Below are 22,145 nucleotides of genomic sequence, written 5' to 3'. Positions count from 1 at the left end.
GCACTTGTCTCCGGGGAGACTATAGAGATTTCAATTCCAAGCTTTTAAACACTCAACTCATAGCCAAGGAAAAGTAAATAATTGCCATGATGAACACAAAGTTGCTATGAGGGGCAGCTTTAGAGGCTAGGAGCCCAGTCAAATGGGGCGCTGTTAAGCTCAAAGCTCCCATTATTCAACCCCACATTGACCTCATTATCAAGATTCAGATCTCATCCCAGGGACTGTAACCTTTACAACTTCACTTCACCAACACGAGGAATTAAAGCAGCCAGACAGGATGGCTGATACACCAAGCGAACCACCTCCTGACTATGAAAAGTCCACCGCCACTCAGGGCACCCCTCAGCGGCCCTTACGGAAAGGTCCTATACCGCTAGAACTCCCAATTCTTAAGCACCTCAACGGCAAGAGAGTGATTCTTGCATCTGCCTCACCACGAAGAAAGGCATTGCTACAACAGGTGAGCCAAAGACATGCGAGTTAACACCAATGGCATTTTTCTCACAATACATAGTTTGGCCTCACAAACCTTGAGATTCTCCCATCCACCAAACCCGAGAATCTCGACAAAGCTGCACTAGGTCCTTACGAGTATGTAGCTGCAACTGCTCACCAGAAGTGTATGGACGTTTATACTACCGCACTTGAAGTTCATCTGAAATCCATACCGGATCCTGATCTCGTCATCGCTGCGGACACTGTTATCGTTACCAAGGATGGTCGAATTCTGGAGAAGCCTCGAAGTGAAGCTGATCACATTCGCATGCTCAAGCATCTGCGAGACCAGAGAATGCACAAGGTCTTGACGTCGATTGTAGTTATCGCCCCAAGAGAAGACGCGAGACATCCGGGCTATGTCATCGACACCTATACAGAAGAGACCAAGGTGTACTTCTTGAGTGAATCTGAGGGTCTTCCTGATGATGTGATTGAGGCGTATGTCAAGACTCGTGAAGGTGCGGATAAGGCTGGTGGCTACGCTGTTCAGGGTGTGGGCGGCATGTTGCTTGTTGAGAAGATCGACGGAAGTGTCGACAATGTCGTTGGACTTCCAGTAAGAAAATGCATGGCTATGGCGGAGAAAGTCATATTCAGACAGGAAGAGGAGGACTTTGAAGGTGAAGGCGAGGAAGAGGACTAGGTGTTGAGTAAGAATAGAGGATACCAGGAAAATAGAATGGATACTCATGCAACTTAACGAGCTACACAAATGTGGCTTGACCAGTCCCTATTTTCTCAGTCGTTTTATTTCTATATGGCTTCTTCTAGGCTACTGTATTCGGGTTTCCAGAAGTGTTCTTTGAAGCTGATAGGTGCAAAATGGACCTATCTCGTCATCGCGCACCTAATAAAGTCTCAGCACCAGAGGACATATGATACCCGCTCCTTATGACCTAGCTGAGCTAACAGACAGATTTCATTGACAAGCCCAGGCTGCCTTCACGGTATATAACAACTCAGGTTGGGTACTATGAAGACACTGAGAGCGGTAAAGTGAAGTTACATAATTACACAATTATCGTGACTAAATTAGAACACTGGTGTTGCAGATCAGGAACAATCAACCCAAGACATGAATCAATCGCCAAACCAGGAGAACGCGGCCTTCCATATTGGATGTCAATATGCAAGGACCAGGCAGACTAAGGGTCCTGTAGTGTCATTTTCACATGGAAAATCCGGGGCAGCACCCTTGCACGTCATTTGCGACCTACATATCCTCTCTCACATGAAAGTTCTATGCGCATCTTGACAAATTTTGCACGTTTGTTTACGTCTCACCACTATTCTCCTCATTATCGCTACTCAGACAAAAGATGTCGTCTCCAAATAATAAGTCACCCGCAAATGGCGATGCCGGTGCCGCCGATGAGAAACCGCGACTCACTGAGGAGGAAAAGAAGCAGAACCATATCGCATCTGGTATGTGACCTGTTTACACGTGATATTTGCTGTCGCATGATATCTGAGATACTCCTGAATGTTGTTCGAGACGATATTTGCTAATGCGCATCAATCAGAGCAGAAGCGACGCCAAGCGATTCGTGAAGGCTTCGACCGCTTAACTGAACTGGTGCCTGGCTTAGAAGGACAGGGGAGATCTGAGGGCCTGGTTCTGAAGCGGACAGTTGACTATATGCGTGAGCAGCTCTCAGAGAGACAGGCCATGGTTGATCGCATTGAACAGGCTGGTGGTGATGTCGATGAGAAACATAAGAGGTGACTCGGGTGACCACTTTGCGACCAACAAACAAGGTACTGACTGTCTTTCTAGGGCGCTATATCAACAGGCGGCGAACCCAGGTCGTACTAGGGGATGATTACGCACTTGGATGGTCTTCACAGCTACCGCACGTCAAGAGCCCGAACAGACTCAACGACGTTGGGCATTAAGCCGATGGAACTGATTGACTGTCGCATATCAGCACCTGACCAGCCCAAATCGCGATAGCAACGAGCCGCGCCACAATGGCAGCGCCGCGCTATCAGCATGACTAGGGAAGAAAGACTGATATAGAGACTATTGTATCATACAAATGTGTTTTTACAGTTATTATTACATCATATCGCATATCTATGTCTAGGCAAATGTGTCTACCATGGTTTTGAACCGCTCACGTACTTCCTCTGGTGATAGCATCTCCTTGCCCAGCGAAACCCGCTTGTTCTCAACATCTTTCTGTCCGATCACGAGAATCTCACCATAGTTCTTCTCTCTTGCCTCCTTGATTTTCGCACCAAGAGGTCGTGCACTATCATCTATGTCAACAGACAGCCCAGTTGGTCGAAATGCGTTATCCTGACTAGGGAGTGTGCCGTTCTCAAGCTGCTCGTAAAGTTGGTCGTTGTTACCAACCAGCACACTGCGCACTTGCTCCGCCCATTCGACAACAGGTTCGGCAGTGTTGATGGTGAGAATGGCGACTTGGCGAGGGTTCAACCAGAAAGGCCACTTGCCATTGTACTTCTCAATCAGGAGAGCCATGAGACGCTCAACCGAGCCCAGGACAGCGCGGTGAATCATAACAGGGCGCACGGGGCCATACTCATCGAGTAGAGAAGCATCTGTGGTCGTCTCGCCTCTAGCTTCATATTCTGGAGCAGGGGCCTGATACTCAAGTTCAAATCGCTTGGGTAGTTGAAAGTCAAGTTGAATGGTCGCCGTCTGATGCTCCTTTCCATCCGAGTCTGTGAGGACGATATCGATCTTGGGTCCGTAGAAAGCACCATCTCCCTCATTCACACCCCATTCCATGCCTGATGCGTCCAGAGCTCGCTTCAAGGCGTTCTCAGCCTGGTCCCACTCCTCTTCGGTACCAATGTAGTGATCCTTTGGCCGTGTGGAGAGTGCAAGTCGATAGTTTGAGCCAAATCGCAGAACAGTGTAGACCACCTTGACAAAGTCTAGAGTCTTCTTAATCTCCTTCTCAACTTGAATTGGTCGGCAAAAGATGTGTCCGTCATCCTGGTGAAAACGTCGAACACGAGTTAGTCCACTCAAAGCGCCAGAGATCTCATTTCGATGTAGAGGACTAAAGTCGGCATATCGAATTGGAAGGTCTCGGTAACTGCGGTTTTTGGAAGCGAAAATGAGGCAGTGGCCGGGGCAATTCATAGGTTTTAGACCATAATCACCCTCTTCCTCCTCGTCTGGCTTCAAATCCTTCTGCTCACTCCCACAGCATCCGTCATGTTGCGCAGGCGGCGGTTCTGTATTCCCTCTTACAGCATACATGTCGTCGGCGTAGTTTTCCAAATGACCTGACTTGGCCCATAGTGACTTTTTGTAGATGGTCGGCGTAATGACCTCCTCAAAGCCATATCGCACGTATTGTTTTCGGAGAAAGTCGACAAGTCGATTGAAGATTCGCGAGCCATTCGGTAGGAATATAGGGGAGCCAGGGCTGTAGATCGAGCTGATAAAGAGTTCCTGCTTGGTACCGAGTTTACGATGGTCGGGAGGTTCTCGCTTTTCGGACTTTCCAGAATAGAATCGGCTGCGAGAGATGCATTGCGGACACGTCCATGGTCTTCTTAGAGATGTATTGAAAGCCGCTCGGGCGGTCCTCGAGCGGATCATGGCCACTTCAGCATGCAATGGCGCGTGGTAGATCGAAATTCAATGCTTTTGCGGAAATAGGACGACCCAAAATTCACAAACCCACCTGAAATCGTTGGACGACTGCCAGCTCGCTGCTGTTTAAAGCCTAGCGGACACTCACGGGCCGCTATTCTTAGCGGTCAGCTATCGCCTATCGGCAGTCCGTGGACATGTCCAGCTCGTGTAGCGGTTAACAATATGATACAGGGCGATGTATCTGCATATAAACTTATAAAAAACGCAATCATGCTGATAGATTGGTAGGTCAAACTCAGGTAGGTCAGATCATATGTAATTCCATATATGAAAGGTGAGGTCAGAAGCTGAATGTACAGTCCCTTTGTTCTATAGTGGTTATGGACATTGTGGCATGGGTCTTTGGGTCTTTGTGTGACCCCTCCCCAACGCTAACAACCTAATGGAACCCCGCCATCCATACAAACAGAGCAACTGCGTGAGCATCTCGACTAGCCAAAATTCACACTCTTCTTCATACCGTTATTTCTCTTCGCACTCACACAACGAGGCTCTCGCTCTCTTATTTCTCTATTACCGTCTTTAGCCTTTCAAGTCCTAACTAATCCTGCGGCTCCCACGGACATAAGCCGCTGCTGGCTCTCACCATGAGCTTTGCTATCGAAGTCCCAGCCGATGCGAACCCGCTGTCTTTGCAGTCGCTCTACCAGACGCTGCAGTCAGCCACTTCAACTGACTATGCGCAGCGTCAAACGGCAGGGCAACAACTAACATCATGGGAGCTCCAATCAGGCTACTATTCTTCGTTGCAGGTGAGCCTATCCTCGAGATCGAGACTCTTTTCCAGGCACTAACAAGCTGGCAGGCTGTCTACCTCGACAAGTCCCTCGCCTACGAAGTTCGATTTCTCGCCATCATTCAGCTCAAGAATGGTATTGACCGCTATTGGCGATTGTTTAACCATGTCAAGAACAGTATAAAGCCAGACGAGAAGAGCTTGATACGCTCGCGGCTGTTCCAAGGTTCTATCGAGGAAGAGCACACCAACCTTGCTCTACACAATGCTCTGGTGGTCGCGAAGATCGTTAGAATCGATTATCCTGGCGAATGGCCAGATGCTATGGGCAATATTATCGAACTCCTCCGTTCATCGCGAAATGGTAACCAGAGACATCTTCATGGCATCCTCGAAATTCTACTACGAGTGGTAAAGGAACTGGGAACCGCACGCATGCGAAAGAACCAGACCGCTCTGCAATCGGTCACCCCTGAGATTGTTCACGTTCTAAGCGAAGTCTACTCAGAAAAGTCCCAGGCATGGATGGGCTTCCTTACTGGTGGGCCAGGAGGTCAGGAGGAAGTCAACCTGGCTATGCTCAACAGCTTACTTGCTCTTCGAGTCCTTCGTCGGCTTGTTATTATGGGCTACGAGCGCCCCCACAGTGACAACACCGTTGAGCAATTCTGGACTTTGTCACAGAACCAGTTCGGGCAGCTCCTCAACCTTGTTAGTCATGACTCGGCAGTCCCACCAAATTATCAAGAAGTTGTTGGCAAGCACTTGCTCCAATTTACCAAGCTGCACATTGACATGGCTGAGCAGCATGCCGCCAGCTTTGTGTTTCTTCCCAACTCCATCCCATTGGTGCAATCATATTGGGAGCTGGTTGCCAAGTTTGCAGAGGTATTCGACAAGTCTGGCGGTATCAGACAAGGCCCATCAGAGACCGGATCTGCAAAATCCAAGGTCGAGGGCCCCGTACTAGAAAGACTGGCGCTCAAGGGACTTCTCCTTCTGAGGTCATGCGTTCGAATAGGATTCCAGCATGTCCAGACTTTTAGATGGCGAAGCCCAGAAACAAAGGCCGAGCAAGAAAAGGCTAAGAACCTGATCAAATCGGAACTTTTGAAACCTGATCTCGTCATTCAAATTGTTAACTCCATCATCACCCATCTCTTTGTCTTCCGTAAGTCGGATCTTGAAGGTTGGGAGGAAGATCCAGAGGAGTGGGAGCAACAAGAACAGAGCGAAGGAAACGCTTATGAGTGGGAAGTAAGGCCATGTGCTGAAAAGCTGTTCCTCGATCTTCTCACAAACTATAAGGACTTGCTAGTCCCTCCCCTGTTGTCTTATTTCCAGACAGCACAAGATCCCCAGGCCGATATTGCTACCAAAGAGGCGGTGTATACTGCAATGGGCCTCGCCGCTGCTCATGTTCATCATGTGTTTGACTTCGATGCCGTTCTGGCTTCAACGATTGTCAATGACGCACGTCTACAAGGCGGCCTCTGTAAGGTACTGCGGCGACGAATCGCCATCCTTGTGAGTCAGTGGGCTCCTATCAAGCTCGATGACTCAAGTAGGCCGATTGTCTACCAAATCTACCGGCATTTCCTCAACCCTGAGGATGAGACCAATGATGTGGTTGTCAGAATTACAGCTGCCCGACAACTACGATGGATCGCTGATGAGCTTGACTTTAATGTGGACGCTTTCCTGCCATACACTTCTGATGTTTTATCGCAGCTCATCAACCTCGTTCAAAGTGTTGATGTCGATGAGACTAAGTTGGCTATCCTTGAGTCCATTAGAATCCTGGTTACACGAATGGAAGAGCAAGTATCCCAGTTTGGAGACCAGCTCATGTCGGCTCTTCCTACGGTTTGGGAGAACTCGGGGGCTGAAGAGTACATGATTAAACAAGCGGTAACGTCAATTTTCGCAGCCCTGGTCATGAGCATGGGCCCCGATTCACAACGATATCAGCATTTCATGCTGCCACTCCTCTCTGAAGCAGCCCGTCGAGGATCAGACCTACACCTCCATTTAATTGATGAGTCTTTGGAATTGTGGAATAATATCCTCATGCAGAGCTATGCTCCCCTGGCTCCTGAGTTGATAAACATTGCAGAACTTGCTCTGCCACTACTCGAGTATGATAGTGAGACGGCCTCACTGGCTCTAACAGCTGTTGAGTCTTATATCCTTCTTGCTCCTGCTTCTATGCTAGAAGACCGCCTGCGTCGCCCGACATTGAGCGCCTTGTCTAATATCTTAGATTCAAAGAGCCGAGAACAAGTTCGTATGGGTACTAGTTGCATTGAGAATTTTATCCGGGCCGCTGTAGAGCTTGGCGGCTCGACCGGCGTTTCAGTTATCCTACAGGATATGGTTGAAATCGGCTTTATGAACAAAATCCTCGGAAACCTACATGACGCTTGGGAATCACATCAGACCACAGGTCCTAACCGAAAGGTCAGCAAACTCAGTACTATCACTGAGACAGATTACTTTGCCATTCTAGGACGATTGGCTCTCGCTGAACCCACACTCTTCAGCCAGATGCTGACCAATATGGGTTCACTTGATCAGGTCTGGGCCTGGCTATCATCTGAGTGGTTCTCACATATGTCAAGTATGGACCACATTGAGCGGCAGAAACTCTATCTTCTTGGCTTGACAAGATTACTGGAATTGTCGTCACCTGTCCAAGAGCTTGTGTTGAGCAAACTTCAAGACTACTTCGACATGTGGATTAACGTGATTTCCGATCTCCAAGACGGCGTGGCCAATGGCACTGATACTCTGATATGGGGTCCTTTGGAGACCACCGAATATGATACCCCCAAGATCATTGCGGAACGCAATATGGAAGCCAAAGATCCCATTCATACAGTTCACGCCTTCGATTTTGTCAAGATGCGCTTGCAGGATTTAGTGAACAGGGTTGGGGGTGAGCAAGCCTTCCAGGAGCAGTGGGCTCTCAATGTAGATAAAGAGGTGCTGGACAAGTTTCAGCAAATGGCTTCCGGTGTTCAGCAACAACAGCAGCAGCAGCAGTAAGATAATAAATATCATTGGACATGGGATTAGAGTAGGAGAATATTACGATGATGAATTGGGAAATGATACACCAGGGATGGATTTACAATAAGATTAGACCATTGTTAACGGTTTCGCACAAAAGGCTGAAGCTTGCGATGAAATCCTCTCTCAATTATTGTTGGCTCAGTGAATTGAATAACCAGTAACATAAATCTATTCCTTCGGTCAAATATTGCATACGGCCGCCATTTATAGCTTGCTCTGTCCCTCCTCAGGTATCTTAATGACAACCTTACCCCAAGTCCCCCGGCCACCAAGAGCCTTCAAAGCAGCTCCAGTCCTCTCAAGACCAACAAACTCCTCGTCCGTATACTCAGTACCCCTGAGCTTACCCTGCTTAACAAGATCCATGATGCCATTCCACACCTTGGGTATCGTCTCCCTCTCATGGATAGAATAAGCACCCCAGTGAAGTCCAACAATAGAGATGTTCTTAAGGAGAACCTTGTTCATGGCCACCTTTTCGATCTTGCCAGCAGCGAAACCGATGACGAGAATTCGGCCGTTCCAGGCTGTGCACTTTGTGGAGAGATCAATTAAACCAACGGGGTCGTAGACGATGTCGACGCCGCGAGAGTCGGGGGTCAGAGCCTTGACCTTAGCGGGCCATGTAGCGTCGTTGTAAGAGATAACATGGTCAGCGCCATAAGACTTTGCGATATCGAGCTTATGCTGTGTAGAAGCTGTCGCAATGACAGTCGCGCCAAAAGCCTTGGCCACTATTTTTTGTCAGTTCTCATCTCATCACAAATTCAGAGACTCCCATACCTTGAACGGCTGCAAGACCAACACCACCAGCTGCAGCATGGACAAGTACGTAATCGCCCTTCTTGATACCCGCTCTCACAACCAAAGCGCCATAACTTGTAGGCGCAGTAACAAACAGACCAGCCGCCTCCTTGAACGACCAGCCATCGGGAACAGGCAGGAGTGTATCTTCTATCGCCTTGATCTTTGTCGCGAAAGCGCCCTGGGATGCGCCAAAGACTCGGGATCCAACAGGAAACTTGGGGTTGGAGCTATCCTTGGGTGTGGCGATGACGGTACCTGCGAATTCGGCGCCGGCGATCCAGGGAAAAGCTATGCAGGATTAGTATTCTGTGAGTGAGTGCTCATGAGGATGAGCTTACGAGGTTGGTTTTGATATTTTCCTTGGATTTGTAAGATATCGAAGAAGTTGGCGGCGGCGGCGTGGACTTGGATGAGATATTCATCGTCTGTGGGCTTAGGATCGGGAAGATCTGAGACCTTGAGCTGTTCAGGGCCCTTTTGAGTTTGTTAGTGTATTCGATGGAAGCGATTGGTGACATTGGGAGCTCACCTTGAGGTATTCTGTGATTTGGATGCCGCGCATGATGGATATGGTTGTTGATATGTGTTTGGCTGGGTATTGTGAGTGAAGTTCCGTCACGTAAGTAATTGGAGGTGATCAAGAGTTGACTAAGAAATCACAATATATAGTTTACGTGACAAGTGGAGGAGAGATCAGAGATGTCGCAAAAGAAAAAGAAAAAGAACAGATTTAATAGCTGACGTCGGTTACCTTGTCGCGGCCAGAGTCTGGGGTTACGCGGGGAAGAGATCCATGAGCCGAGGCATCTTCCCCCGGCGATCGGCACCTACTTTAGCTAATTGTTAACTTGTATAGTGGACTACACCAATACGATTACATCAAAATCCATGATGTCCCTATTAGCACTCCAGCTTCATGAGTTAAGCTATAATCAGAGTCATGGCTAATTACAAATCACATTAAAACAAGTTGTCGTTGAAGTTCGAAATACTCTCTGTTCCAAACCTGATATTTATGACCACACCATGCTTCACCTAGAGGATATCTCCCCAATCAACCTGTATTGCTCAGCTCGTCTGGCCAGTCTTGACTCAAATGCCCCTCCCAACTGAAGTGGGCAAACACTGGGTTCTACCCCTAAGCTCTCCACGCTGGGCCTGTCGTTCAAGGTCCGCTGAGCAAATGCTCAATGGCACCCTGAACACTTCCACCACTTCGACGCAGCGCCGCAACATTGCGGTCAAAGTCAAAGAAACCCATGTCATTAAGCTGGCGCAATTGCTCAGCGTAGCGCTCTTCCGGAGGTCGGTTATCAGCAGGAGCCGCAGGAGCCGAGTCCAATCCACCACCACCGAGCATTTGCATCATCTGCTGCATCATCTCGGGGTTCATACCAAAGGGGTTATTGGGCTGGGCGCCAGCTCCGGGAGGAGGGAAGAGCGCAGCGAATGGGTTCGCGGGAGGTGGGCTAGTGGTTGAGCCCTGCTGCGCACCACCTTGGCTGGGCGTTGTTCCAGAAGTTTGCGCATCGGCCGAACTGTCCGTCGCTCCTTGGCTGGGTGTGTTCCCTGTGCCAGTCTGTCCCGTCTGTCCCGTCGCTGTCTGTCCCTGGCCGACGTCTCCGTACAGTGAGCGAAGTCCCTGGAGCTGCTGCATCAACTGAGCCATGTCAGGGGCGTTGCCTCCCTGTTGGCCTCCCATCATGCCTGAGAGAAATGGGTTGGCGAAAGGGTTTGCCTGGCCTTGTTGGCCCTGCGCATTTCCTCCGCTGGCTGCGCCCTGGGGTGTGGTATCAGTAGCACCAGGAGCTGGGAAAGCTCCAGCCTCTCCTCCTTGCATGCTTCGCTGCATACGCATAGCCTGGCTCATCATCTCGGGGCTGCTCATCATCTGTCGCATAAATGGTGATGTGATGATTTCTCGGGCGTTGGGAAGATTTCGAAGCATAGGGTTCGAATCGATCAGCATGTTGATAAAATCGGGATTGTTGAGAGCCTCGTTCATAGATTGTTGAACGTTGGGATCGGACATGAGTCGTTGAATTCGTGCCTCGTCCATAGGAGCGCCCATCTAAGAGTATGTGTCAGCAACAGTCGACATCCACAGTGCATCGTTCGTACGTACACCACCGTCGGGCCCAAACATGTCAAGCCCGGGAAGGCCATTTCCAAACCCAGCATATCGAGCACCAGTCAAGTTGGCAAAAGGTTGGTTGGCTGTGCCTGAAGCCATGTTGGTGGGGGCGGGAGTCGATGTGGAGGTGTTGGCGGTGGGAGTTTGGTTCGGCTGCTGATTGCTGGCAGCGCTCTTGACCATGTGGATTGTGTTGTTGTGCTTAATCTTGTAAGTGCTCAGCGCATCATCGTTCTTCATGACTCGGCCAGAGTAGATTAGGCGCTGTCGTTCAACGGGAATGTTCTCAAAGTCCTCTCCCGCGAGCTTAGTCTTGAGGTCGAGGACAGTTGCTGTATCGTTGATAGTGATGCTATGCGTGCTGTCTGAGGAAGTCTTCACCTTGAAGGTGATCTGAGAGTCAGCGCTCGGCTCGGGGTTGTCGGCCATTGTGTAAACTGGCGATATGGCGTGGCGCGGCGCAACGAGGGGGTTGAATAGCGATAGCGGGGGGGGGTGAGGATGGAACAAGAGCGGGGAGGGAGCTCTTGAGTGCAGAAGTAACAATGAGTGATCTCGAGAGCTGTGCCCAAATATGCTGTTATTGTCAATAGGAATAGTTTATTGTCTGGGGATGTTGGGAGGAAAGGTGTGGTCTTGGGCTAAGACGATGTTGAAGGCGAAGTTGAAAGCAGGTAAATCGAGCGAAGCCTGAGAAGAAGTGGAGGGTAGACTAAACGTCAAGGCCCAGTCCCATACGGTAAGTGCTGAGTTACTCAATTGGATCAACTGCAGATGCAGGCGCAGGCAGCCCGGGCTCGGGTTGGGGCAGGCTCAGGTGGTATTGTCAGTCGGTAGTGACGTGGGGCAACTTTTACTGCCAATGACGCGCTCTGGATAATTATCAAATAGAATGAATGGTAGAGTCGATTAATCAGGACAGGATTTGGAGAAGTAAAAAAAAGAAATATTCTGTAAATAGAGACTTTTCATGTGAGTTACGATATGTATCAAAAGACTTTTATGAGACAGGATCATTTCTCTTGAAGGGTTCTCTCTCAAGCATATTAACACATAGCATCTTATTCCACCACCGTCCATCATCTTCTGTAGCCAGATTCCAGTAATCACGGCGAAGTCAACATCATTTCCGGGAGATACGGACTAGACCTCTTCTCAACCTCTTTAACCGAAAAGGCGGACGTCATGTATTAAAATTATTCCCCTTTTCATACCTCCTTTGGGCCTCATGGGTGACACTTTGTGGCTTTAGGCTGCATATAAACTATGATTCAAGCACCCATCTCGCTCTCGCAGGTATTCGGTTCCGTTTGTTCAAAAAGGCTTAAACAGCGCAATGTTCCGAAAAAAAAATGAGATTAGTTAGATGATGGCGAGAAGACTTTGGCAGGAGATCTCAATTAATTATACTCATCTTGACGTTCAATAATGAACACACCACACTACACTTTTTACGAGGGTCTTGGGTTGATACAGGGTAACCACTAGCGTGGGGCGTTGGTCTTGATCTCAATTGAGTTGAACTGCGAACATAGCTTCACTAAACCATCTTCAACTCTCATCTGAAGCTTCAATATGATGCGCTCAAATTATTGACAAAATGGAATGAGCTGAATCGCCTAGAAGAAAAGATACCATCTCTTTCATACATATATATACACCAGTGAATGGCCAGAGTCAATCTCAACATCTCTGATTAATACCAGATAATGACCCCAAGTTCATCATGATTCAAGGCATCTTTTACGCCAGATTCTTCCCCCAAGAGGGTAAATTGTCAAAGACCAATGAGTTCATATATCTTTGCTAATGCCCCTCAGGCCCCAAGATCGTCGCACAGTCTCCCGCAGGCTGCATAACCCCCGTCGAAGGCTCAACCAAATCCCCTCTCATCGACTTCGACGTACTCCATGAGTACATCATTCCTAGACAAGCCTTCTGCAATCGCTATCTCACCATCAACACACCAGACGGAAAGTATACTGTCCTAGGATACCCAGTTGTTATTCCTCACACCAAGTATCTTCGAAATGAGTTCATCTTCAACTTCGGCCTCGTGCTCGACGCTGATGTCGATCACGTTCCTTATGAGCGCGTCGTTCGTGGTCTAGCCTCTACCTTTTCTGAGATGGAAAAACAGAACGAGTATCTGAGCCAAAATGCAGAGACTAAAGGATCTGGGAGGAGACCGATTGATAGTTTGCTTGAGATTGTTAAGGAGGATTTGGACAATTATGGAGAGTGCATGATTCCAGTTGGTAAGCTAAGCTAACTTTGTCGCTGGAACGGACTTGATACTAATGAATTTGCAGACGAAGCCAATACTATCAACATGAAGCTCTTCCCTCACCACATGGATCCTCCTAGGGTTCGAGGCTGGCATGTCCCTGTCCCAAAAGCCAAATTCTCGGACATTATGGATCCGACCTGGGATCTCACCCTTCAGAAAGTCATATCTCACATCGACGGTGTTTCTGATGTTCGACGTATCGCTCACGCTGCTTCTGTCTCTCTTGAGCTAGCAAAAACTGCACTACGCCATCTCCTCTACTACGACACTATTCTACTTCTTGACATGTTCTTTTTCACGGCATGCTACGCTCCACGGCCTGGGATCCATGACTTTATCCGAAATGTTGACGGGATGGTTGATGAGTGTGCTGCATATGTATCTCACGGACGCGGCCTTGTGAGCAACTATCATCTTATCAAACTCATGTCCACCTTTGCTCCTGGAAAATCCGTCATGGAATGGCTCAAGGGGCACCAAGACACGGGATTCGAGGTCCTCCGCTTCGTTGACGTTCGCAGATTTGTTCAGTTCGGTGTCATAAAAGGTTGCATATACCGCGTTCACAAATTCGTCGTCTCTAAGCAATATCTTGCCGCCTTAGCCTCTGGCCAAAGCCGGCCTGTCCCAGGAGGAGATCCACTGCAGAAGTATACGGATGGCTGTCACCACTTTGACCAAATTATCACAGAGCAGAACATGACGGACAGTGAAATTATGGAGAAACTCAAGAAGTTGCCAGTTCCAAAGGGGGACTTGGCAGTCTTTTATAGATAGATCCAATTTCAAACTTTTATACCCATCATTTTTAACATTTTACATCATATCTATGGTATCATGCAGATTACAATATACTACAGTGTTATGTTACACGGCAAACACAAGCCGATCCTGCGCAGGCAGCCCCTCATTTGTCTCTCCTATCCCATGTAAGTCGAGCCCGCCTCTCACGCACATCGTGCTTATTGGGCAGCTCAATATCTGAGTTATTGGCAACATTCAATTGGTCTTTCTTCCTCGTGGCAATTTCAGTAAGCTCCTTGTCTGATACTGACCTACCCTTCGCTTCAATCTCTTTCTTCAGCTCCTCCTTCATTCTGCGCAGGAGACCAGTACCGGGCTGGCCAGGGTAGATCTGGCCGCTCTTCTTCCACTCTTCATCGCTGATGAGCTCGACGATTCGGACGTTGTGCTTGCCCTTGCGCATGATGAGCATACGCTCGTCAATGAGGAACTTGGCAGTCTCTTCGGGGAACCAAGCCTTCATAGGAGTCCAGGACAGATTGCCGGGGACGAGTCCCCTCTTCTGACCAGGCTGCGCGGCGATATAGGCGCCTTGTGCAGAGAGCAGACGCTGACCTTCACTGCTGCTGGATGCGAGACCAACAGCGTGGAGAATCTTTGCCGGCGACATGCCCATGATGGAGCGGGGAAGTTGAATATCGCTTCTTGGAGCATTGTTGACGGTGACGATGCCAGTATCTGCCGTGGGCTCGTTGACAATACCGCGAGGTAGCTTGGTACCAAATCGGAATTCGTGCTGCTTGGCTTCCTGAACAGCCTTCTGAGATCCGTGAATAAGTGAAAGAACCTCGAAAGCCAAAGTATGCTGTGCCTTTCGCTCCTGGGGAGCTGCTCGGTGCTCCTCCATGAGCTTGGAGATCTGCTCCAAAGGCATAAATGTGAACATCTTGAGCAAATTCTCAACCTCCTCGTCAGACCTTCGAACAAAATAACCGTACAAGTCGAATGCCGTTGTCTTGAACTCATCCAACCATATAGCATTGCCAGCACTTTTACCGAACTTGTTGCCGGCAGAATCTGTTAATAAAGGCACGGTGAAACCTACTGGCTCATGATCCCAGGTTGAAGGCATCTTCAGGTGGGGTGCCTCTTCGGTCTCGCGAATGGTCTTGAGGGCATCGATTCCAGCAGTGATGTTGCCATACTGATCTGAGCCTCCAATCTGCATCTGAATGCCAAGTTTGTTGTACATATGCCAGAAATCCCACCCTTGAAGAAGAGGATACATAAACTCGCCGAGAGACATACCGTCTCCTTCAGTCATCTTTCGCTTAACACTACAAGTCTTTATTAGCACTCTGAATGGCAGTTTCTGGGTTTGAGGGTTACTCACGTATCCCTTGCCAGCATAGGTCCGATTCTTGTATGTCTGGCTATCCTCTTGGCAAAATCATAAAGAGTAAGGTTCCCTAGCCACATGTTGTTGTTCAACAACCGATGTGTGGCAGCCCAGTCCTCCTCATATCCGTACTTCTGCTTTAATATGTGGACATTTTTCCATAACTTCGTCAATTGGACGTGAATCTTTGTGATGTTCTTGGAAATATCGGCATTGGAAAGAATCGTTCGGCTCTCGAGTCGGTCGGTAGGATCACCAATACGGGCAGTCGAGCCACCGATCAATGTGACAGCAGGATAACCGTGGAACCACATCCAGAACATGGGCATTAGAGGTAGCAAGTGACCGACGTGCATCGAGTCGGCGGTGGGATCGATACCGACGTAGGAGCCTATTCTACGGACACGCATAATCTCCTTGATCTTATCGGGGGATCTAATGTATAAGTTAGATAGATAGTCGAGTTGAGGATCATGGGTAGTGTCGCATACCCTGCCACATCCTTGATATATCCTCGTTCTTGAAGAACATCCCATGTGTGTGGAATCTCGCCATTCTGAATCTTTTCTGCCCTCTCTTTCCATCTTTCCTCGCCTTCTGCAACTTTTTTGAGGTACGTCGTAGCAACGTTTCGAACTTGGAGAGACCGTTGTGCATTAAGGCATCTCGAATATATGGTTGTTCGTGAGGGCCCAAGTTTCGAGATGGTGGCATGGATCGCCATGGTGGACGGATTGAGCAATTGCTCAGTTGGAAATCAATGGGACGACAAAGAAAGAAACCGTCTTAAGGATCCAACTCTTCTCCAACTCAAACAAATCTGGGCATCATGGGCTCGAAGCTGTTAGCCCAAAAAAATCCAAGCGACGTCGGATAGGATCTTCAAATATTGACCAATCACAGATGTCATTGACGAAACAGCGCTATTGGCTCCGTGACAGCCAGAGGTATCCACACCACAGGGAAACCTTCGGGACGCCTTGAACCAATCACAAAAGAGGTAATTCGAGATCCTCGGCAATGGTAGGACATCCAGTTCCGGGCCAGTTCGAATTGATTGAGGTCGACATCATCAATTCAATTCTTCCTCTAAACCACTAACGCCCTTCGAAGCAGCCACCAATTGAGCGCCGCGACAACATCAACAAGAATAGATCATTCAACGCTTCAAAATGGCCTCAATTGCGCGTTCCTCTCTGCTTAGGCAGACCGCTATGGCTTCTCGATTGGCCGCTGTCCCCGCGACCCGAACCACCTTCATGCCTATGCCTAGCATCCGATCTCAGCTTAAGGGTGTCGCTGCTTTCCACAACACTGCTCGACGATCTGCTATTCTCCCTCCCGGACCTCGTGCGTACCAGTACCTTTATTATAAGGACCATATGCTAACGTATTCACAGAGCGCATCGAGGGTGGTGGTACGAATACAACCAGAAGCCGAGTCGCAACTTGACCGGCTTCACATGATATGAATATCAATTACTAACATATAATCTAGTCAACGACCCTGCTCCCATCCCCGAGCCCAACGCCGCGCACGGCTCTTACCACTGGACCTTCGAGCGTCTCCTCGCCGCCGGCCTCGTCCCCTTGACCGTCGCTCCCTTCGCCGCTGGATCTCTCAACCCTACTCTCGACGCCATCCTCTGCAGTGTTCTGCTCCTCCACTCCCACATGGGCTTCCAGCAGGTCGTCATCGACTACATTCCCTCAAGGACCTACCCCGGCCTCCGAAAGATCTTCAACTGGCTCCTCAACATTGCGACTGTCCTCGTTGGTGTTGGACTGTACGAGTTCGAGACCAACGACGTTGGTATCACCGAGGCTGTCCGACGAGTGTGGAAGGCATAAAGTGGTTGAGCGTTGATTGGCGTGTGTAAGGTATGAAGGATGCTGTTGATAGTACTACTTGTCGCGCAGATTTGTGACTGCAGACACCTGTATAGAAAAATTTCCTTTGAGTTAACGAAGATTGCGTCAATTTCACATAAGACGGCTCTTTTACTTTACTACCGAACCTAAGGTTCCGGTTTCTGGTTTCCAGCGCGTCTTGGTTTGTGAAATTTGTAGGCTTTGTCAACGCTTTCAGAGTCTAGCAGGATGAAGGCTAAGAAGCAGCTGCGCAATATCAATTTTTATTGTTCAAGCTCGTTATTCTGTTCTGTACTAATTTCCGCAATATCAAATCCTTATCTCAGTCCAATCCAGCTGTCCGAGTTAGATAGTCAAAGAAGTAATCTCAGAGCCTCCAGCACGATCCATCTCGGGGGTGGGAGGAGGCAAGTTCTCCGACTTGGTGCAAATCCAGCAACTAGCATACATATTGACACGGTCAATGCAGGCTCCATCGAGGCGAGCACCATGTCGCTTAGGTGAGAAGCCATGAGCCTCAAACTCTTTGACGTACCATGGGGTCAAGGCCGAAGAACGGAGCAGCACACGACCACCCATAGCCAAAGCCCGGTTAAGCTTAGTGATCTGGGCGGCAGCGGCCCGAGATCCAGTGTCGAACCAGTCCATGCTGTCCATGACGACGGCAACAGTCAGAGTACCGGGGGTGATGCGTGCAATGACCTCCTCGAGCTCATCAGTGTGAATACGGAGACCATCAAGAGCATTGGGGCGAGAGAGTTTGGCGTGGGCCCTGGGGCTGAGATAATCAGGGTGACACTTGGGAGAGAACTTGCCATCCATGCAAACATAGTAGTAAGGGTTATCAGCAGCTATGTGAGTCTCCTCAGCGACAGGGTCAAGAGTGTTGACCATGTAGTGCCAAATAGCATGAGAGCGAGTGTTCTTGGCGGCAGGCTTGGGACCCTTCACGAGGTCCGACTCGGCGTGATCAGCCTCAATCATGGCCAGCTGGTTCTTAGGAACACCAAGAGCAGCCCAGAGGAAGCTCTCCTGAGAGACAACCAGATTACAGACAAGCTTAGAGAGAAGAGCGGGGCGGATCTTTCGTCGCCAGATCTCTCGCTGCTCATTCAGAGTCTTCGCCTCAAGGAGCTGCTTCACAGCCTTCTGCAGACCAAAGATCCGGGCAATCCAACGGAAGACACGGATAGCGTGGCGAGAACCTCCGGTATCGTAAAGACCGTAACCACTGCTGTTCTGGAAGACATGGACGTTCTTGAGCCAGTACTGGAATGCGCGGCCAGAAAGATGAGGAGAGAGTTTGGTGATGAGCAACTCACGGAAGTGAGGATGCTTTCCGTCTCCAAAGATCTTCCAGAAATCCTCATATGGGAGGGCAGTGTAAGAAGCAGCCTTGAGTTCGAGCAGGTGGTTCTGGGTGGGGTTCAAGTCGACAGCATGAACACGGGCAGGGCTTTGAAGGAGATATGAGAGAATGTTGTCACCAGCAGAAGTAATGGCCAGGACCTTGTCATCAGCACCGAGCTTCAAGAGGCGCTCATCAACACGAGTGTCCTCCCAAGTGAAAGCATAGATGTACTCATCCTTGAACTGAGTGTGCTTGGGGAGCTGTTCATCGTAGTAGATGCGCCAATGGTGGTTCTGGTAGAAGAACGAGGGAAGAGGGAGGTTGGAAGACAGATTCTGAACTGCAGTGAGGAACGCCTTAGATCGAATCTCAGGAGCAGACCTTTCAATGGCTCGAGTCAGGGCATCTCCGTGGTTGGCAGGGTACAGGTAAGGGGACTCTGTAACCAGGGCGTCAATGCGTTCAACAATCTCGTGGGGAAGACTAGACGACGAGAAAGGCTTCTTGTGGCATCCGAGCCAGATGTAGTAGGGGATAGCTCCGAGGCCCTTGTTGCGAGTGTTCACATTAAGGACAGTACCAAACTTGTACTCGAGGTAATCTCGGCGACTGGGCTCAAGACCAACCCGGTCAAGATCGAACCAAGAGCGCCAAAAGCTTCGGGACAAGAAGTTGACGTGACGGTCGACAAGACCACCAGTGTAGTTTCGGAAGGCAAAGTCAACCTGGTTCTGGACGTAAAAGTCTACCACTCCCAAGATACCTTGGGGTGAGAGAAGAGAAATCACAGAGTCAATGACTGAATAGTAGTCGGGCTATAGTAACATGTCAGCGCGTCGTAGACTTCAAAGCACAGTGAGACATACAATCATGGACAAGCTGTAAGACATGGTGATCAAATCCGCTCCACCAAAGTCAGGGCGAGGCTTGTCAAAGTAGCTCAGAGCAGGGGAACGAGGAGGAATCGACTTTGAAGGCATGCCAGATTCATAATCCTCAAGACGGAACTTGCGAGCGTCCTCACAGACAACCTTGACATTCTTCCAGCCAAGGCGTTCAAATCGCTTTCGTGCCACTTCACAGAGAGAAGGGGAGAAGTCGACGAGGTATACGCTCGAGAAGAAGGTTGGGACATCGACGAATGCGCCCATGGCCTCAATGTTGAAGCCAGTGCCACCGCCAATCTGTATAACATATCAGTCATTTGTTGCAACAACATGGTTGTCATAGCAGCTCACATCAACCCAGATTCGCTTGTTCTTGTTGCCATTCTTAGGCGCATCGTCCGTCAGCTTTGCCTGGATCTGCGCGGCAACAAGAGCCAGCATGTCCTCACGACCACGAAGGAGGACTTTTCGGGTAGCATCATAAGCCCCGGCTTGCTTCTTGTAGAAGCTCTCAAGGGCATCTTGTTGATTGCCCTTTTTGCCGCCCTGGTGGGGTTTGATGAAGGAGGAGTAGAAGAAAAGGAAGAAAGATTTAATCAGGCCCGGGGCTTCGTCCTGACTCTTACTGGAGAAGATTGAGGTGAGGCAGAGCGTGCTGAGAGCAGTAGCAACGATGCCGGCCAGAAGAGACTGAGCGTTAGCCAAGGACAACATGTTACCACCCTGGCATGTTAATTAGCAGGCATTGGAGTTGGGGACATGGTGCAGGCTTACATGAGAAGCCATGATACTCTCTCATTGTATGATGAGAGAATGAGTGTTGAAAGAAGGGAGCTATTGAAGCAGTGTTGAAAGCTGTTCACACGATCAAGTTGAAAACAGATGAAAAATCGAGCAACAAGGACACGGCGAGCCAGGGATATATAGGTCGAGGCACGCGAGTTGACAACCAAGGAGACCTGGCTCGAAAACCAATCCGGGTACATTGTCTCGGTACAACGGCCATTGTACGTAGTCGGCAGCTCTGACGCCTCGCACACGATGTGCTCAACGCGAATCTACTTGCTCATGTGTATGGAGGTCCCTGTTGATCTGCTCAACCCCACCAGATAGCCACGATAACCCCGCCGCCAGGGCTCACTCTAGGTATGAGCTATAAGGTGGGTGATGGAGGTGGGAGCCAATAGCTGAAGCACATGTTCAGAGTTGATAGAGTTTCAAGGGTCTTGCAAGGCTGCGACGGCGGCAAACATGTGCCATCCTTCGTTCGCTATGAGTAGTTACTCTTGCTCGTGGCGTGTGAGTGGGGTATATAGTTAGCAAGTGGTTTCAACTGAGTATAGTTGACGATCATGGGCTTGAAGAGCCGAGGGTGACGAGGCTTCTCGAGCATGGGTTGTGGTGATGACAGAGGTTGACTCTCACAATGAACAAGACATTGCTGTATTGACTCTTCACTCCAAGAGCAAACATCCTTAAATCAGAGACGAATCTTAACAGGTGAAAAGAAACCGAAGTGCCGTAAACTGTTATTTGCACAGGTTAGATGTGCTTGGTGTTTTCGTATTAGTCGGGTCGTTCCAAAAGGGAATCGCAACGACCAATCAGACGATGGTAGCCAACCACATGTGGCCATCAACACTGACGTACGGATAAATGAGAGAACCCAGACAATTGGAATGAGATTCAAGAGATTTTGTGTTGCAATGAAGAAAAGCCAATTGAACTGTGCGGGAGTTATCGGCTGCAATGGCCACGTCGCTGGATCTGAGTATGAGCAAGAATCAATCGTTCTGGGAAGTAATGACAATAATTCCGAATTATCATGCTCTCGCCCAAACTAATTGTCCATGGATCCTTTGAACATGAATGGCTTGCTAATAGGTGACGCTGATGCTTCGAGCGTTGGTGTTTGTCGACAGGACAGAAGTACCATTAACTTGTTTTCCAAAGTCCAAGTTTTGAGTGAAGTTGAGGGCTTTCTTCTGGTTTGCTGCGAGTAAGAAGAGCTATCGAAGAACGTGCAACTCCTTTGCACCTATAGAAAGGTTGCACTGCGAGTCATTGCGTGTTTTATGCATGATTTATCCAGTGCAGGACAGACAACGCGATCTTGGTCGTGAAAATAAATTGCTGGCAAGAATGCAGTTAACTTGGTTAAAACCCCGGAAATACTTGGTGGCTTTGAGGTCCAAGTCTTCGTAGGTAGTATCTACCTATGTATGTGTCTATGTAGCAAGAAAGCTTAGGACTTCTATCCTAAATGACAAAAAGACTTATGAAAAGTTGGTCTAACTTAGTATGCCTATAGATTAGTTAATTTTGACACCTTGGTTTCAAGTCAAATTCCTCGCTCTCGAGGGGTGTCTGAAATCAGTTAGATAATGCCTTTCGCTGCCGTATTTGAATAAGTCAAATCAATGGACTTTCTGGAAGAAGATGTTTGTATTTGAAGTCGGATTGCTGTGGTCCGGCTCTTGCATCAATCGTGGTTCTCGTCATTTACTTTCTGGAATCATTACTGTAGAAAGAGTCGTCATTTATGTGAGTGTCAATGAGTTGTCGCGTCGTTGATTGACCTCAGTATGTGCTTTACATCAAGAATTGAATACTAGGTAAGGATCAGGAGAAGAGCCGTTAGCGACAGTGACTTGTACTTATATCAGAGACTTCACGATCAAAGATGCTTGCATTCAATTGTTTGCTTCT

The 22,145-nt window shown here is 48.9% G+C and overlaps 10 protein-coding genes across 11 annotated transcripts; 5 read left to right on the top strand and 5 right to left on the bottom strand.

The window, feature by feature from the left end:
* The first annotated feature begins 161 nt into the window (after window positions 1-161).
* FOXG_01082 (maf-like protein) lies at window positions 162-1,253 on the top strand. Its single transcript, XM_018377818.1, has 2 exons — window positions 162-463; window positions 518-1,253. The coding sequence occupies exons 1-2, from the start codon at window positions 281-283 to the stop codon at window positions 1,142-1,144; spliced, it is 810 nt and encodes a 269-aa protein (XP_018233610.1). The 5' UTR covers window positions 162-280; the 3' UTR covers window positions 1,145-1,253.
* A 427-nt stretch (window positions 1,254-1,680) lies between these two features.
* Window positions 1,681-4,161, top strand: FOXG_01081 (uncharacterized protein). 2 transcript variants are annotated; one of them, XM_018377816.1, is made up of 3 exons: window positions 1,681-1,926; window positions 2,025-2,223; window positions 2,279-4,161. In XM_018377816.1, the coding sequence occupies exons 1-3, from the start codon at window positions 1,821-1,823 to the stop codon at window positions 2,322-2,324; spliced, it is 351 nt and encodes a 116-aa protein (XP_018233608.1). In that variant the 5' UTR covers window positions 1,681-1,820; the 3' UTR covers window positions 2,325-4,161. The 2 variants fall into 2 exon arrangements, with proteins under 2 accessions (XP_018233608.1, XP_018233609.1); XM_018377817.1 differs by having other exon boundaries at window positions 2,025-4,161.
* On the bottom strand, window positions 2,477-4,278 carry FOXG_01080 (threonyl-tRNA synthetase). Its single transcript, XM_018377815.1, has one exon. The coding sequence runs from the start codon at window positions 4,082-4,084 to the stop codon at window positions 2,585-2,587; it is 1,500 nt and encodes a 499-aa protein (XP_018233607.1). The 5' UTR covers window positions 4,085-4,278; the 3' UTR covers window positions 2,477-2,584.
* Window positions 4,279-4,463: 185 nt separating this feature from the next.
* Window positions 4,464-8,152, top strand: FOXG_01079 (uncharacterized protein). The gene is made up of 2 exons (XM_018377814.1): window positions 4,464-4,893; window positions 4,947-8,152. The coding sequence occupies exons 1-2, from the start codon at window positions 4,729-4,731 to the stop codon at window positions 7,923-7,925; spliced, it is 3,144 nt and encodes a 1,047-aa protein (XP_018233606.1). The 5' UTR covers window positions 4,464-4,728; the 3' UTR covers window positions 7,926-8,152.
* A 4-nt stretch (window positions 8,153-8,156) lies between these two features.
* Window positions 8,157-9,321, bottom strand: FOXG_01078 (NADPH2:quinone reductase; the record flags this gene model as incomplete). Its single annotated transcript, XM_018377813.1, has 4 exons — window positions 8,157-8,686; window positions 8,736-9,047; window positions 9,098-9,233; window positions 9,289-9,321. 4 exons carry the CDS (start codon window positions 9,319-9,321, stop codon window positions 8,157-8,159), a joined length of 1,011 nt encoding a protein of 336 aa, XP_018233605.1.
* A 603-nt stretch (window positions 9,322-9,924) lies between these two features.
* On the bottom strand, window positions 9,925-11,322 carry FOXG_01077 (uncharacterized protein; the record flags this gene model as incomplete). Its single annotated transcript, XM_018377812.1, has 2 exons — window positions 9,925-10,830; window positions 10,885-11,322. 2 exons carry the CDS (start codon window positions 11,320-11,322, stop codon window positions 9,925-9,927), a joined length of 1,344 nt encoding a protein of 447 aa, XP_018233604.1.
* A 771-nt stretch (window positions 11,323-12,093) lies between these two features.
* FOXG_01076 (uncharacterized protein) lies at window positions 12,094-14,079 on the top strand. The gene is made up of 3 exons (XM_018377811.1): window positions 12,094-12,662; window positions 12,714-13,151; window positions 13,206-14,079. The coding sequence occupies exons 1-3, from the start codon at window positions 12,620-12,622 to the stop codon at window positions 13,958-13,960; spliced, it is 1,236 nt and encodes a 411-aa protein (XP_018233603.1). The 5' UTR covers window positions 12,094-12,619; the 3' UTR covers window positions 13,961-14,079.
* FOXG_01075 (tyrosyl-tRNA synthetase) lies at window positions 13,205-16,184 on the bottom strand. The gene is made up of 3 exons (XM_018377810.1): window positions 15,818-16,184; window positions 15,321-15,761; window positions 13,205-15,264 (listed from the first exon to the last, which is right to left on the bottom strand). The coding sequence occupies exons 1-3, from the start codon at window positions 16,048-16,050 to the stop codon at window positions 14,091-14,093; spliced, it is 1,848 nt and encodes a 615-aa protein (XP_018233602.1). The 5' UTR covers window positions 16,051-16,184; the 3' UTR covers window positions 13,205-14,090.
* A 157-nt stretch (window positions 16,185-16,341) lies between these two features.
* On the top strand, window positions 16,342-17,636 carry FOXG_01074 (succinate dehydrogenase (ubiquinone) membrane anchor subunit). Its single transcript, XM_018377809.1, has 3 exons — window positions 16,342-16,676; window positions 16,727-16,744; window positions 16,825-17,636. The coding sequence occupies exons 1-3, from the start codon at window positions 16,499-16,501 to the stop codon at window positions 17,175-17,177; spliced, it is 549 nt and encodes a 182-aa protein (XP_018233601.1). The 5' UTR covers window positions 16,342-16,498; the 3' UTR covers window positions 17,178-17,636.
* Window positions 17,393-22,112, bottom strand: FOXG_01073 (uncharacterized protein). The gene is made up of 4 exons (XM_018377808.1): window positions 20,211-22,112; window positions 19,788-20,159; window positions 19,416-19,733; window positions 17,393-19,364 (listed from the first exon to the last, which is right to left on the bottom strand). Exons 1-4 carry the CDS (start codon window positions 20,220-20,222, stop codon window positions 17,544-17,546), a joined length of 2,523 nt encoding a protein of 840 aa, XP_018233600.1. The 5' UTR covers window positions 20,223-22,112; the 3' UTR covers window positions 17,393-17,543.
* Between the last annotated feature and the right edge of the window lie 33 nt (window positions 22,113-22,145).

This window comes from Fusarium oxysporum, chromosome 1 (assembly GCF_000149955.1).
Source record: "Fusarium oxysporum f. sp. lycopersici 4287 chromosome 1, whole genome shotgun sequence".
Lineage (NCBI taxonomy): Eukaryota > Fungi > Ascomycota > Sordariomycetes > Hypocreales > Nectriaceae > Fusarium > Fusarium oxysporum.
The sequence above is the reverse complement of the archived record's forward strand: the minus strand, read 5'-3'. Positions and strand labels throughout refer to the sequence as shown.

Excerpts from the sequence above, each read along its gene's own strand:
- FOXG_01075 (XM_018377810.1), bottom strand. The coding sequence starts at position 16,050 with ATGGCGATCCATGCCACCATCTCGAAACTTGGGCCCTCACGAACAACC. Across the intron at positions 15,762-15,817 it reads TATATCAAGGATGTGGCAGG|ATCCCCCGATAAGATCAAGG; the intron begins GTATGCGACACT and ends CTTATACATTAG. Across the intron at positions 15,265-15,320 it reads CCTATGCTGGCAAGGGATAC|TGTTAAGCGAAAGATGACTG; the intron begins GTGAGTAACCCT and ends AAAGACTTGTAG.
- FOXG_01081 (XM_018377816.1), top strand. The coding sequence starts at position 1,821 with ATGTCGTCTCCAAATAATAAGTCACCCGCAAATGGCGATGCCGGTGCC. Across the intron at positions 1,927-2,024 it reads GCAGAACCATATCGCATCTG|AGCAGAAGCGACGCCAAGCG; the intron begins GTATGTGACCTG and ends CGCATCAATCAG. Across the intron at positions 2,224-2,278 it reads GTCGATGAGAAACATAAGAG|GGCGCTATATCAACAGGCGG; the intron begins GTGACTCGGGTG and ends CTGTCTTTCTAG.
- FOXG_01073 (XM_018377808.1), bottom strand. Across the intron at positions 19,734-19,787 it reads ACAAGCGAATCTGGGTTGAT|ATTGGCGGTGGCACTGGCTT; the intron begins GTGAGCTGCTAT and ends TATGTTATACAG. Across the intron at positions 19,365-19,415 it reads CTTACAGCTTGTCCATGATT|CCCGACTACTATTCAGTCAT; the intron begins GTATGTCTCACT and ends ATGTTACTATAG.
- FOXG_01082 (XM_018377818.1), top strand. The coding sequence starts at position 281 with ATGGCTGATACACCAAGCGAACCACCTCCTGACTATGAAAAGTCCACC. Across the intron at positions 464-517 it reads GAAAGGCATTGCTACAACAG|TTTGGCCTCACAAACCTTGA; the intron begins GTGAGCCAAAGA and ends CACAATACATAG.
- FOXG_01076 (XM_018377811.1), top strand. The coding sequence starts at position 12,620 with ATGATTCAAGGCATCTTTTACGCCAGATTCTTCCCCCAAGAGG. Across the intron at positions 12,663-12,713 it reads CAGATTCTTCCCCCAAGAGG|GCCCCAAGATCGTCGCACAG; the intron begins GTAAATTGTCAA and ends AATGCCCCTCAG. Across the intron at positions 13,152-13,205 it reads AGAGTGCATGATTCCAGTTG|ACGAAGCCAATACTATCAAC; the intron begins GTAAGCTAAGCT and ends ATGAATTTGCAG.
- FOXG_01074 (XM_018377809.1), top strand. The coding sequence starts at position 16,499 with ATGGCCTCAATTGCGCGTTCCTCTCTGCTTAGGCAGACCGCTATGGCT.
- FOXG_01080 (XM_018377815.1), bottom strand. The coding sequence starts at position 4,084 with ATGATCCGCTCGAGGACCGCCCGAGCGGCTTTCAATACATCTCTAAGA.
- FOXG_01079 (XM_018377814.1), top strand. The coding sequence starts at position 4,729 with ATGAGCTTTGCTATCGAAGTCCCAGCCGATGCGAACCCGCTGTCTTTG. Across the intron at positions 4,894-4,946 it reads GCTACTATTCTTCGTTGCAG|GCTGTCTACCTCGACAAGTC; the intron begins GTGAGCCTATCC and ends ACAAGCTGGCAG.